Source organism: Sapajus apella, unplaced genomic scaffold (genome assembly GCF_009761245.1).
Source record: "Sapajus apella isolate SASKATOON/1434 unplaced genomic scaffold, GSC_monkey_1.0 scaffold195, whole genome shotgun sequence".
In the NCBI taxonomy this organism is placed as follows: domain Eukaryota; kingdom Metazoa; phylum Chordata; class Mammalia; order Primates; family Cebidae; genus Sapajus; species Sapajus apella.
In genome coordinates, this window is record NW_022437135.1 from 435,931 (window position 1) to 450,693 (window position 14,763).

The following is a 14,763-nucleotide window of genomic DNA, read 5'->3' on the forward strand; positions in this document are numbered from 1 at the left end:
GATTACAGGCATGAGCCACCGCGCCCAGCCTTTTTTTTTTTTTTTTTGAGACGCAGTTTTGTTCCTGTTACCCAGGCTGGAGTGTAATGGGGCGATCCCGGCTCACCGCAACCTCCGCCTCCCGGGTTCAGGCAACTCTCCTGCCTCAGCCTCCTGAGTAGCTAGGATTACAGGCATGCGCCACCAAGCCCAGCTAATTTTCTGTATTTTTAGTAGAGACGGGGTTTCACCATGTTGACCAGGATGGTCTCGATCTCTTGACCTCGTGATCCACCCGCCTCGGCCTCCCAAAGTGCTGGGATTACAGGCTTGAGCCACCGCGCCCGGCTGCCCTGGCTTTTCTGCTCACTGCAACCTCCACCTCACAGGTTCAAGCAATTCTCCTGCCTGCACCACCATGCCTGGCTAATTGTTTGTATTTAGTAGAGTTGGGTTTCACCATATTAGGCAGGCTGGTCTTGAACTCCTGACCTTCCAAAGTGCTGGGATGACAGGCATACACCACCATGCCTAGCCCAGTTGCTTCATATCTTTGCAAACATCTGCTATTTTGTTTTTAACTTTACTAATCCTACTGTGTTTAAAGTGGCAACTCATTGTGGGTTTCATTTGCATTTCCCCCATGAGTATTAATGTTAAGTGGTTATTCATGTGCTTAACCATTCATTTGTATATGTCTTTTTTGGTGAAGTACTTGCCCAAGTATATTACTTCTTTTAAATTAGGGATGTTTGTTTGTTTGTTGATTTAATTTATTCATTTACTTACTTTTTTAAGACAAGATTCCCACCCTGTCACCCAGGCTGGAGTGCAGTGGTATGATCATAGCTCACTGCAGCCTCGGCCTCGTGGACCCAGAACGATCCTCCGGCTTTAGCCTCCTGAGTACCTGGGACTGTAGATGTATGCCACCATACCCTGCTTACTTAAAGCACATTTTCTGTAGAGACAGTTTTTGATATATTGCCCAGGCTGGTCTTGAACTCATGGCCTCAAATTGTCCTCCAGTCTCGGCCCAAAGTGCTGGAATTTCAGACGTGAGAAGCTACTCTCAAGGCCTTACAAACTTTTTAAATATTTACTAAGGAACGTTTTATATTATTAATTTTCTTTACTCTTTGCTGCTTTTATTTAATTCTTTTTTTTTTTTTTTTTTTTTAATTGAGACAGAGTGTTGCTCTGTCGCCAGGCGCCAGGCTGGAGTGCAGTGGCGCGATCTCGACTCACTGCAACCTCCGCCTCCTGGGTTCAAGCAGTTCTCCTGCCTCAGCCTCCCGAGTAGCTGGGACTACAGGTGCGCACCACCACACCCAGTTGATTTTTGTATTTTTAGTAGAGACGGAGTTTCACCATGTTGGCCAGGATGGTCTTGATTTTGTGACCTCGTGATCTGCCCACCTCGGCCTCCCAAAGTGCTGGGATTACAGGCGTGAGCCACATGCCCGGCCTCTCTTTTTTATTTCTTCTATTTACTTTGGTTTTTTTTTTTTTTTTTTCCTTTGGAGTACTATTTTTTAGCCTTTCTTCAAATAAAAGGCATTTACAGCTATAAATTTCCCCCCTCAAAAAAAACTTTTAAATTTTTTTCTAACCCATAGTTGGCTGCATCCTACAAACTTTGATATTTATATTATCGTTTAAAATATGTTGTACTTGGGCCAGCTGCGGTGGCTCACGCCTGTAATCCCAGCACTTTGGGAGGCCGAGGCGGGTGGATCACAAGGTCAAGAGATCGAGACCATCCTGGCCAACATGGTGAAACCCCATCTCTACTAAAAATACAAAACATCAGCTGGGCATGGTGGCGCATACCTGTAATCCCAGCTACTCAGGAGGCTGAGGCAGGAGAATTGCCTGAACCCGGGAGGTGGAGGTTGCGGTGAGCCGAGATCGCGCCATTGCACTCCAGCCTGGGTAACGAGCGAAACTCCGTTTCTAAAAAAAAAATGTGTTGTACTTTATTTTGTCTGTGATCCAAAAGTGTATTATCTAAGTTCTGGGTATGTGCGTGATTTCTCACTTAATTTCATGTGTTTAGATAATATACTTGGGGATACTTTCGTCTTTGGAAGCTTTTTGAGACTTATTTTACATCCAAGCATATGGTTTATCTTGCATTTGAAAAAAATATGTATTTGGCAATTTCTTTGTATCCTGTAAGCGTCACGTAACTCAGGTTAGTACTATTGTTGAGTTCCATCCCTTACTGGGTGGTGTGTGTGGTGTGTGTGGTGTGTGTGTGTGTGTGGTCTGCTAATCAGAAGGCAGTATTAAAATCTCTCTGATTGTGGGCCTGTTACTCCCTTTGGTTGTGCCCATTTTGTCTCATGAATTGTGGTGTCCTGTTGTTACGGAACGCACAGCAGTAGCTTTGTTACGTAGCCTGGGAAATTGTTCCATGTTTTCTTATGCGACACGCTGTCTCCACATCTGCTTTGCCTCACATTAATCCTCAGCTTTCTCATGCTCACTCTGCCTGCTATATCGTTTTCTATCCTTTTAATCTTTGTATTTTTATATTTAAATTACATGTAATAGATACCCTGTAGTGGGGCCTTCCTGTTTTTCACTCAGTCTAACCATTTTTTTTATTGTGATGTTTAATCTGCTTACATTTGATGTAGTTACTGATATGTCTCTTTTTCTGCTTCTCCTTGTTTTCTTGTTTTGGTGGGAGGTACGGAGTGTCACTCTGTCGCCAGACTGGAGTGCAGTGGCGCAATCTCAGCTCGTGGCAGCGTGCGTCTCCCAGGTTCAAACGATTCTCCTGCCTTAGCCTCCATAGTAGCTGGGACTACAGGCTCATGCCACCACGTCCTGCTAATTTTTGTATTTTTAGTAGAGATGGGGCTTCACCATATTGACTAGGCTGGTCTCAAACTCCTGACCTCCTGATCTGCCCACCTCAGCCTCCCAAAGTGCTCTGATTACAGGCATGAGTCACCATGCCGGGGCTCCTTATGTTTTTTAAAGTGTACAATTTCTTTTTTTTTTTTTTTTTTTTTTTTTTTTTGAGACGAGTGTCGCCCTGTCAGCCATGCTAGAGTGCAGTGGCGTAATCTCGGCTCACTGCAACCTCCACTTCCGGGGTTCAAGCGATTCTTCTCCCTCAGCCTCCGGAGTAGCTGGGACTACAGCCGCGTGCCACCACGCCCAGCCAATTTTCTTCTATTCTTAGTGGAGACAGGGTTTTACCCCATGTTAGCCAGGATAGTCGTGATCCGCCCACCTCGGCTTCCCAGAGGTTGGGATTAGAAGCCTAACTACCGAGACCAGCCCAATTCATTGGTTTTTATGTATTCACAAAATTGTGCAACCATCACCACTATCTTAATTGGAGAATACTTCCATCATGCATTACCCTACAAAAGACACTTTGTACCCGTTAGCGATGGCCACACATTTGGCCAATCCCAGTTCCGGCATCACTGTTCTCCTGCTGTCACAGGTTTGAGTGTGGTAGGCACATCTTGTAACTGGCGCCATATAGGAAGTGTCCTTTTGTATCTGGCTATTTTCACTTAGAGTTATTTTTGAAGTGTTAACCATCTTGTAGCAGGAATCAGTACTTCATTCCTTTTCATGGTCAAATAATACTTCGTCGTGTGGATACACGCTTTATTCTTCAGTTCGTGGGCATGTGCGCAGATGTTACTTGTTGGCTATTATGAATTCTGCCTCTTTGAACATTTGCATGCAAGCCTCTGTGTGGATGTGTGTTTTCCTTTCTCTGGAGTGTGTACCTAGGAGCTTGAGTGGCTGGATCAGTTGGTAGCTCAGCGCAACTTGGTGAAACTTCCACAGCAGCTGTACCCCTTAGCGTTCCCACCAGCCGTGCGTGAGGCTCCAGGTCCCTGCATCCTGGTCAGCACTTGTTACTGTATGTTTTTTGACGTCCACCATCATAGTGGACGTGAAGGGGGAGCTCAGTGCAGGTTTGACTTGCATATCCCACGTGGCTACGGTTGGGAAACTTCTCTGCTGTCTTCTGGGTTTTGTTTCTTTCTTGGTCCTTTTTTTTTTTTTTTTTTTTTGAGACGGAGTTTCGCTCTTGTTACCCAGGCTGGAGTGCAATGGCGCGACCTCAGCTCACCGCAACCTCCACCTCCTGGGTTCAGGCAATTCTCCTGCCTCATCCTCCTGAGTAGCTGGGATTACAGGCACACGCCACCATGCCCAGCTAACGTTTTGTATTTTTCGTAGAGACGGGGTTTCACCATGTTGACCAGGATGGTCTCGATCTCTTGACCTCGTGATCCACGCACCTCGGCCTCCCAAAGTGCTGGGATTACAGGCGTAAGCCACCGCGCCCCACTGTGTGTGTATTTTTAGCAGTTGTAGGGCAAACAATATACATTTAAATTATCTAGAGCTATTCAGAATTTGTATTGTGCCTGTTTGTGCTTTATACTTGAGACTTCTCACTTCAGCTATACAGAATCTAGGTTTCATTAAAAGTAGCCTTTATCATTTTAAAGATAAATGTTGGGTTTATTCACTTTCTCGGTCACCCAACATAAACATTCATAACCATATGTAAGAATCTGTATTATATACGTTTCTCTAGTAGTCAAAGACAATGTTTTACATTGATTTTGACTTAATCATATTTTCCTTTAATTTGAAATAGCCATGATTTTAACTTGCTTGGCTCTAATGTTTATTTGTGTCAGATGTAGTAGCTGTTCTGCAGCCCTGGAGAAAAACTGTCTTAATGATTTTGGCCCGGTCTTTTTATAAGCTTCAAGAATATGCGCTTTATCAAGTATTCATACAGAGTCTTTTACTTGCTGCTTTACCAGAACCAGAATCTTTCTCTCAGTCCAGTACTCATGTTAAATGTGGCCCCACTGTGTGTACATGTATTTTATTTGCTTCGCAAATGGGAGAAGGCAATGTGAGTTTTCGTCTTGTCTCCATTCTGGGAATCCTGGTGCCTGAGCTTTATTGCTCCCCTGTAGAGAGACCATGGCTGCCTTTCCATGTCCCTAATACATGCCTCAAAGAACTCAAGAGCCTTCTCATGCTACTAAAAATACGGAAACTAGCTGGGCGTGGTGGTTTGCGCCTGTAGTCCTAGCTGCTCAGGAGGCTGAGGCAGGAGAATCACTTGAACCCCCGAGGTGGAGGTCGGTCTCTGTCTCTCTCATTCTCTTTCTCTCTGGGAAAAAAAGAGGTAATTAAGAGCCAGGCGTGAATCACTGTGCCCAGCCAATTCATCAGATTCTTAAAAGTGTTTTCTGTCCTGTAGAAGATGAAGAACCACCAAATCAAAAGAATTAGCCTGAGTTTTAGCTTCCTGGTGCCTTTTTATTCAAATCACCCTTGGCCAGTACCTTTGCCCTCAAGACATTTTTTTCCCCATTCACTTTCTGATTTTCAAAAGGAAATGTAGATTTCTAGGAGAAGGCTGATCTACATACACATAAATGGAATTGTCTCGGATTGTAGGCCCTCAAGCATCTCCTGGTTTAAGGTAGCATGGAGATAGATGCCTTAAGAAAGCTTTTAGCAAAACTGGTTTTTGTTTTGAGTCAGAGTCTCACTGTCACCCTGGCTGGAGTGCAGTGGTGAGGCCTCGGCTCCCTGCAACCTCCGCCTCCTGGGTTCAAGAGATTCTCCTTCCTCAGCCTCCTGAGTAGCTGGCATTACACGTAAGAGCCACCATGCCTGGCTAATTTTTTTTTTTTTTTTTTTTAAGTAGAGATGGGGTTTCACCATGTTGGTTAGGATGGTCTTGAACTCCTGACCTCGTGATCCGCCAGCCTCGGCCTCCTGGAGTGCCGCCACCACGCCTGGCTAAAAGTGATGTAATTTAAACTGAGTAGGACAGTAGGCCTTTTGGAAAGGAATCTCAAACATGCAATTCTTCCAGACGAGTAAGGGCTTCCAGACAGATGGTAGGCCAAAGGAGCGGCGCTGTAGGTACACACCCAGTGTCTGCTCGGCTGGTGTGCCTGTACTTTCTCAGCCTCACTTTGGAATAAGAAAGGTCTGGCTCCCTGGCCCAGCATCTTCTGCACCTCCTACAGTGAAGCTGCTATTCTGGCGAAACGATACAGATTTCACTGATTCCGTGTTTTATTTTATTGCAGAAAAAAGCAGACCTTAGTGATTGTGCAACATGGTGTACGTTAGAAATTCTTGAAAGCATGCGATAAAGAGATTTATTGCCAAAGGATGATTGTCTTCTTCACACTTCTGGCTACTAAAAAAAGCAGACTTTTTTTTTTTTTAAACTTTTTCATTTTCAAATTCACCATTGCCACGCTGTCTACATTTTAATGCAAGCTTGAACTACTCTTTGCCCTGCTCCTCACTCCTGAAGGGGTGGCAGCAACGTCACAGACTTGGAGAGGCGGCCAGCCCAAAGCCCGCACGGTTCAAGCAGGTCTTATGGCCAGTGCTCGTGTGCTGAATGTGAACGCCGCAGTCCCTGAAATGTGTGAGAGCCCCGAGGGACGCTGCAGTCCCTGAAATGTGTGAGAGCCCCGAGGGACGCTGCATCTGATAAGCTACTCACATTTTCCCCAGCGAGATAATAGTAGGGGAAAACGTTTCTTCTCTGTTTGAAAAATCAAACTGTTAAATTTCTTATCTGCCTAAGCCTCCTTAATTTTTTCCATTAATATTTCCTTTGACTTTGCTGCAAATAAAACTACCATAGATTATCAGTCAACATGGTACATGCCTAATTTTAAAATTATACCAATAACTTCTTTAGGCCGCTTCGTTATTTTTTTTTTAATTTCACATCAAGCATGAGGTACATTTTTTTTAAAATTTTTTTTTTTTTTTGATACTGAGTCTTGCTCTCTCATCCTGGCTGGAGTGCAGTGGTGCAATCTCAGCTCACTGTAACCTCTGCCTCTTGGGTTCAAGCAAGTCTCCTGCCTCAGCCTCCTGAGCCGCTAAGACTACAGACGCACATCCCCATGCCCAGCTAATTTTTTGTATTTTTAGTAGAGATGGGGTTTCACCATATTGGCTAGGCTGGTCTAAAACTGACTTCATGATCCACCCACCTTTGCCTCCCAAAGTGCTGGGATTACAGGCGTGAGCCACCTCACCTGGCCACATGACGTAAATTATATCTTGATTCTTAATAGTTGAGATGTAAAATAACCATCTAACAAAAACAGCACTTTTTTTCATGCAAGGCACATTTAGGAACTAATCAAAATGCATGGCCAGGCATGGTGGCTCACCTCTGTAACCTTAGTACTTTGGGAGGCTGAGGCAGGCGGATCACCTGAGGTGAGGAGTTTGAGACTAGCCTGGCCAACGTGGTCAAACTAAAAGTACAAACATCAGCCAGGCGTGGTGGTGAGTGCCTATAATCCCGGCTACTCAGGAGGCTTAGGCAGGAGAATCACTTGAACCTGGGAGGCGGAGGTTGCAATGAGCTGAGATCATGCCATTGCACCCTAGACAAGGCTGCAAAAGCAAAATCTATTTTTTTTAAAAAAAATGAGCCAGGCGCAGTAGCTGACACCTGTAATCCCAGCACTTTGGGAGGCCAAGGCGGGTGGATCACAAGTTCAGGAGATCGAGACCATCCTGGCTAACACAGTGAAACCCCGTCTCTACTAAAAATACAAAAAATCAGCCAGACATGGTGGCAGGTGCCTGTAGTCCCAGCTACTATGGAGGCTGAGACAGGAGAATCCCTTGAATCTGGGAGGTGGAGGTTGCAGTGAGCTGGGATTGTGCCACTGCACTCCAGCCTGGGTGACAGAGTGAGACTCCGTCTCAAAAAAAAAAAAAAAAAAATGATCATTTACACCTCGGTGTGGTAAGATGCACTTGTAGTCCCAGATGCTCTGGAGTCCAAGGTGGGAGGACTCCTTGAGCTCAGGAGTTTGAGTCCAGCCTGGGGAATACAGTGAGACCCCATATGGGGAAAAAAGATATTTAATACAATTATCGGATTGCCAGATTCTACCAAAGAAAAAAATTTTAATTGCCATGTAGGTGTCTTAAATGTTCTCGATAGAAAAACTGTCTCCAAATTTTAGTATACAGACCTGGGAGGATTGCTTGAGTCCAGGAGTTCAAGACCAGCCTGGACAACATGGTGAGACACCATCTCTACCAAAAATTAAAGAAAAAGAAAATGTAGAATGCAGTGTTTTGTAACATGCCTTAAAGTTCATATAATAGAATGTAAAATTATAGTTGCATATCAGTGTAGCCATTTGTATTCTGGAGGCGTTCCCGCCTTTGTATCTTAAAATGAAATACAAATTAGCTTAGGCCAACTACGAGTTTCTCTTTTTCTTTTTTCCTGCCGCCTAAATCAGGAACCCAACTTTGTACTGTCTGTCTGAACCGCAGAGTGTCTAATTGTATGCGTAGAGGGCGAGACTTTGGCCTCAGCTTGATAGTCTACCCATGTGATTATGCGTTTATCAACTGCACCAGAATGTGCTATTTGGGCTTTAAAGTCAACCTGTTCTATAAAAAAACCTCTTATGTATTTATCTTCCTTGATAGTCGACAGAACACGCTATCCATGTAAATAAGTAGAAGCTTCATTAGGTGCTTTCTATTACTGTTGTTCATTTCTGCATTCTGTGTAAAAGTTGTCAGCTGGGCCAAGCGTGTTACCTCACACCTGTAATCCCAGCACGTTGGGAAGCCAAGGCGGGCAGATGGTTTGAGCCCAGGGGTCTGAGAACAGCCTGGGCAACATAGGGAGACCCCCATCTCTACGGAAAATACAAAGATTAGCTGGGTGTGGTGGTGGTGCATGCCTGTGGTCCCAGGTACCTGGGAGGTCGAGATGGGAGAATCTCTTGGGCCTGGGAGAGCTGCAGTGAGCTGAGGTCGCGCCACTGTGGTCCAGCTTGGATGACAGAGTGAGACCCAGTGTGTTTAAAAGAAAAAAAAATCTAAGCTGTCAGATCACGAGTTCCCTCTCCCCGTGTCTCTCCCCCCCTCCGCCCCACTTTTTCCAACCATCCTATATTTTATATTAATGTATCTTTGTTTTTGGGCCCTGGTCTAGGCCTCAGACATTCCACAGTTACCTAGAGGACATCATCAGCTACCGCTGGGAGCTGGAAGAAGGGAAGCCCAACCCCCTGAGGGAAGCCAGCTTCCAGGACCTGCCTCTTCGCACGCGGGTGGAGATCCTGCATCGCCTCTGTGATTACCGTCTGGATGCTGACGATGTCTTCGACCTCCTCAAGGTATGCTTAACTGGAGAGCTCTTTCCCTGGAGCTGTAGAAAGCCAGCAATCCGAAATGAAGTCAGAATGTAAAACCCGAAGATAGGAAGCCAGAGTTTGGCTGGTGGTACTAGTCTTGGGGCTCTTCAGTGCCGATAACACTGTGTAGAAAACCATGATTGCTGTAGCCAAGGAAATGCCGGATGTACATCCCTATGGAAGTACGTTGTTTTGGTCTAACTTCTAGTCTGGTTTCTTTTTCCTGTACGTGCACTGGGTCCCAGCTGCGATAGGTACAACCAGAGGGCCCTGTTTGTTCTGTCATCAGCCAAACCTGCAACAAAATTAGCCACTGAATTTTATTTCCCAAGGTCTAAATTGGATTGAATATAATTGAAATTTCTGCTGAAATCTCCCAAAACTTGAAACCATATATGCTAGTGAAGTTCATCTTCTGCACACACATCCACACGACAAAAACGTGTTGAAGAAGGAAGCTGTGGCCATCTCTCTCCGCCCCCTTGGTGTGGTTATCTGTCTTAGAAGCATATCCTAGAGGGAGCTGTGCGTTATTGCTTTCAGTCGTAGAGAGGTTGGTTTCTAATCCTGTTCCGTCATCAGTGATTAAATGTGGTGATGACTTCTCAGTTGAGCTCTGTGCATGGACACGTTACAAAAATCACTGCGTAATTTAGCACGGTCTTTGCTGAGGACTCAAGGACTTCAGTGCAGCGAGAAGGCCAGTACAGGTCAGTCCCCGAGGTAAATCGGGAGCGCTGTCGCTGGAGCTCAGCTGGAATGAGAGGCCGCGGGAGGTTACGGCGCGGCTGCCACAGAGGATCCCATGGGCAAAGCTTGCCCTGTGCCCGACCCCCCTGGTTGTACTTGTCTTGCCTTTCAGGTGTACTCACATACAGCAGCAGCAGCTCCCAGCCAGTCTGTAAACTGCTCATCGAGACTGCTGTTGGGTTCTCTTTTTTGTGAAAAGGGAACGATGGTGGGGAGTGCTGTAATATTTCCATATCTTGTTCTTCAAAGTAGGTTCCACCTTCCCATTGTATCCGTGTTTCTTATGCCGATCGAAAATTACATATAAGATACTTGGGCATTTTTAGATTTGGGGTGTTCCTTAGTATAAATTCAGAATCCTCATTTTAGTTTATTCCTGGTGCATTTTGTTCCCCATTTCCCCAAACCCCTTTTTCTTGTTCTGCCTAGGGTCTGGATGCAGACAGTCTCCGCGTGGAGCCATTGGGTGAAGACAATTCTGGAGCACTCTATTGGTATTTCTATGGGACACGAATGTACAAAGAGGACCCGATACAAGGAAAATCCAATGGAGAGCTCTCTTCGAGCAGGTATATTCTTTAATGTCAGGGGAAGTTAGCTACTGCATTAAAATGTGATTAAATGCATGAGAATTATACAGCACAATTTTTTTTTTTCTAATGAAGGAATTCTCTAAGCATGCCTGTAAAGAGATGGTAAGAAGATATTTCTTGCAAATTCTCTGCCACCAGAGGGGTTAAAGAGACTTTTTGATCTGAAGTTCTTGAGAGGAGGTTTCTGAGACATGCCAGCCCTCCTCCCACAGACTGTTTTAACACAGCCGGTTTCTTCTCCGCAGTACAATCATTTCACTGCACGACCAGCTTTCACCTTTCACTGTCAATCCATGACATGTCCGTTTCTACTGGAATCAACGATCTAGTTGATGAACCTTAGTATCCATCAGTTTAAGAGCAAAAGGAACTTAAATGATGCCTGAAACATACGCCTTACTAAGTAAGGAAGAGGCCACATTTCCATAGCATCCTAAAATGCTAACCTCTTATTTAGGCTTTTTTTTTTTTTTCTTTTTTTTTTTTTAGACGGAGTTTCGCTCTTGTTACCCAGGCTGGAGTGCAATGGCTCAATCTCGGCTCACCGCAACCTCTGCCTCCTGGGTTCGAGCAATTCTCCTGCCTCAGCCTCCCAAGCAGCTGGGACTACAGGCACAGGCTGCCATGCCCAGCTGATTTTTATATTTTTAGTAGAGATGGGGTTTTACCGTGTTGACCAGGATGGTCTTGAGCTCTTGACCTCATGATCCACCCACCTCGGCCTCCCAAAGTGCTGTGATTATAGGCGTGAGCCACCGCGTCCGGCCCATTGAGGCCTTCTTACTGCGATGCTAGGAGCAGTGCTTACTCTTTGGAAGATAGGACAATTTAAGCACGTTTTAGTATTGTGAGATGTCAGTTCAGATCCATAGTCTAATAATGGAAGGCTGGAAGTGACTCTTTCCTGTCACCGCTACATCTAATCCTTTTTGGTAATCTCATGGCCAGAAGTACCGTTTTAAAATCATATGTAGCACGCCAATCCGATGCCAGAACATTTCTCTTTAATACTATTTAATAGGGAAATTGAAGGACAAAAAAACGTCTCAAGTATTCCTGGAAAAACGGGAAAAAGAAGAGGAAGACCCCCAAAACGGAAGAAACTACAGGAGGAGATTCTGTTGAGGTAAGAAAATCTCATTAGCTATGGCCATAGACCATGATGCCGGAAGGGACCTCCATTCATTTGTTCATTTTTCTTGATTTTGCCTGTGCCATGGGAAGCACATTGTTACGGGAACCGGAAACAGAGTCCTCATGAAATTACCACGTGTGCAGTACGGAAAAGGGAAGCCCTTCGTGTGTGGCAGCTGGCAAGTCACCTGCCCTCTCTAAGCAGGTTCTCTTACTAGACCGTGGATGTGCACATAATGAGGATTATATTGAACAAGAACATTTTTTCATTCTTCAATTTTATATTTAATTTTAGCAAAGAAGAAAGATACTTGGGGGACTTCTTTTATATGTCATTATGTTTTAGGAAGTTTCACCATGTGAATCTTGCTATGGTAGTTTTCAAAATCTGACCTATACTGTGTGAATACACTTTTTACATAAGGATCACTAAACCTATTGAACTGAGGCTGTATTTTTAAAAATTCTGATAACTCAGGACAAGTGGCTTTTTCCTCCCTTACTACTTAATCTAAATGCTTGAATTAGGCCAAATTTCACTGTGTTACTTTTTAACCACTAAGAAATATTTCTAGGAAATCAGATTAAGAATATAGATGACTCAGAATCTGATTTTTTAGAACTCAGTCAGCATCCACTTAACTTTCCAGAAATTCAGCTTCAGATTGCAGCTCTCTATTTCTTCCATATCAGTGGCAAATGTCCTGTAATTACTTGTGTTTTGTGTATGCAACACCTGTTTCTGGGTTTGGTTAATTCCACACATTCGATACTCAGGAACCCATGTGATCCCTGTCTCATTTTCCCCATAAGTATCAAGAACCACAGTAGCTTAGGGTTGGGATTGTAGAATCATTTTAACAAGTATCCATGGACTTGTGCTACCCTCTACTGGTGATTTTTTTTCCTTTAGAGCTGTGTATGTGAGCCAGTATTTCAATATTTTTAAATTAAATTTAAAATTCAGTTTCTCGTTCAGACTAGCTACATTTCAAGTGCTCAGCGGCCACATGGTTTGTGGCTACCATATTATATGGACAGCAGTAATGTAGACAATGTTCATTCTCACAGGAACTTGAATTGATCAGATACTGCTTAAGTACTTGAAAACAAAAAGTCCAGAGAGTTTCCTTTCTTTTTCAGGGACACAAGTGAAAATGACTCTTAATGCTCTTGTGCTATACACTTTGTGTTTTGTAATGTAATCTCCCACCCCCTGTGAGAAAGGCACTATTAATAGCTTCATTTTGGGGGAAAGTTAATTAACTTTCCTGAAGTCACATTGTAAGTGGCACAGCTTGAATAGAGGCGTTCCCACGGGGAGCCCATGCTCTTGTCCCTCTACATTAGGTAAGAACACGCTGTAATAGGCCTGCTTTCAGTCTGGCCCCGAAGCAGGGAGGACATTGGAATCCCTACACTTCTTTTTCCTTGCATATACCAGTTAACAATTGCATCTGTCTCCTTTGACTGAAGCAGTGATAAAGAACAAGAACAAACAAAAAAACAGTGCATCTGATTTCCAAAAAAAAAATTTAAAAGTGAACTGTTTTTTGGCCAGGCGCGCAGTGGCTCATGCTTCTTATCCCAGCACTTTGGGAGACCGATGCGGGAGGATCACGAGGCCAGGAGTTTGAGACCAGCCTGGCCAATATGGTGAAACCTTGTCTCTACTAAAAATACAAAAATTAGCTGGGCGCAGTGGCGGGTGACTGTAATGCCACCTACCCAGGAGGCTGAAGCAGGAGAATTATTTGAATCTGGGAGGCAGAGGTTGCAGTGAGCCAAGATTTGCACTCCAGCCTGGGCAAGAGGGCAAGACTCCCATCTCAAAAAAATAAAAATAAACAAATAAGTGACTGTTTTCTTAGGCATTGATACTGTTGCCATAACTTTGGGTAACTTCCCCTCTAGACCAGCATGCCTGCATCCTGGTGTTCATTGATTCAGCCTTCCGCCTCCAAGCCTCGTCCCCTTAACACACACATACACTCTGTGTTAAATTAACTGGGTCTGCCGTCCTGGGATAGCACAGAACCATTTTGGACCTGTCTTAGTTTTAATTGGTACCTCTTTTTCCTGTGTTTCAGTGAAAAGCAGGAAGAAAACTCCTTGGCATCCGAGCCGCAGACAAGACATGGTAATGTTCTTTGCTAGCGTTTAGAAAGAATTAAGTAAACATGATTGTTCATGGTAGGGTGTTGACTCTTCATCTTTTTCCAGAGCCACACAAAGTACAGGCTATTGCAATAACCTTGTACCTACCCTTTGTACTGTTCTTCAGTTCTCTTCCTAACATCTTACCTTGTACCCAGCTCACCATCTGACTGGGGATTAAGATCAGAAGTGCCCTGTTTACTAGGCACAGTATAATAGACACCTCAGCATTGGAGTGAATAACCAGCTGCTCAGAGAGATGTCTTTTTAATGTCAGTGTTTCATGACACAGTGGTTTCTACACACTATGGTTTACTATACACTAGTTTCCCACCTAGATTTTAATTTTGTTATCCAGATAGCATATATATGGGAGGCAAATAGCAGTTTGCAGTATCACAGTGTAGTTGAGGCAAGATAGACTCCACAAAGACTCAGAAACACGTCTGTCAGTAAATGTAATCATTTCTAGGTTGTGAATATCTATCCTGTTAAAGTCACAGTAGTTGTACTTGTATTGCCTTTAGGCATGTTTTTTAGTTGTTAACCGTGACTTTAACAAGAAAACCAGAAGTATACATATGTCAACTTTAAAATTAAAAAGAGGCCCTTAAGGTGGCTCATACCCGTAATCCCAGCACTTTGGGAGGTCGAGCTGGGTGGATCACTTGAGGTCAGGAGTTCGAGACCAGCCTGGCCAACATGGTGAAACCCCATCTCTACTAAAAATAGAAAAATTAGCTGCGTGTGGTGGCGGGCACCTGTAATCCCAGCTACTCAGGAGGCTGAGCTAGGAGAATCACTTGAATCCGGGAGGCGGAGACTGCAGTGAACTGAGATGGCGCCACTGCAGTCTTGACTACAGAGCGGGACTCCATGTCTAGATTGATGGATGGATGGATATAGAGAGACAGACA

The 14,763-nt window shown here is 44.3% G+C and overlaps 1 protein-coding gene across 1 annotated transcript in view; it reads left to right on the top strand.

The window, feature by feature from the left end:
• The window catches only part of LOC116543770 (cat eye syndrome critical region protein 2), a 199,760-nt gene that overhangs the window by 122,004 nt on the left and 62,993 nt on the right, over positions 1 to 14,763 (top strand). The window contains exons 3-6 of the mRNA XM_032269608.1: positions 9,011 to 9,194; positions 10,392 to 10,531; positions 11,577 to 11,681; positions 13,780 to 13,829. Of these exons, the coding sequence (XP_032125499.1) occupies positions 9,011 to 9,194; positions 10,392 to 10,531; positions 11,577 to 11,681; positions 13,780 to 13,829 (479 nt within the window). The remainder of the gene's footprint in view (positions 1 to 9,010; positions 9,195 to 10,391; positions 10,532 to 11,576; positions 11,682 to 13,779; positions 13,830 to 14,763) is intronic.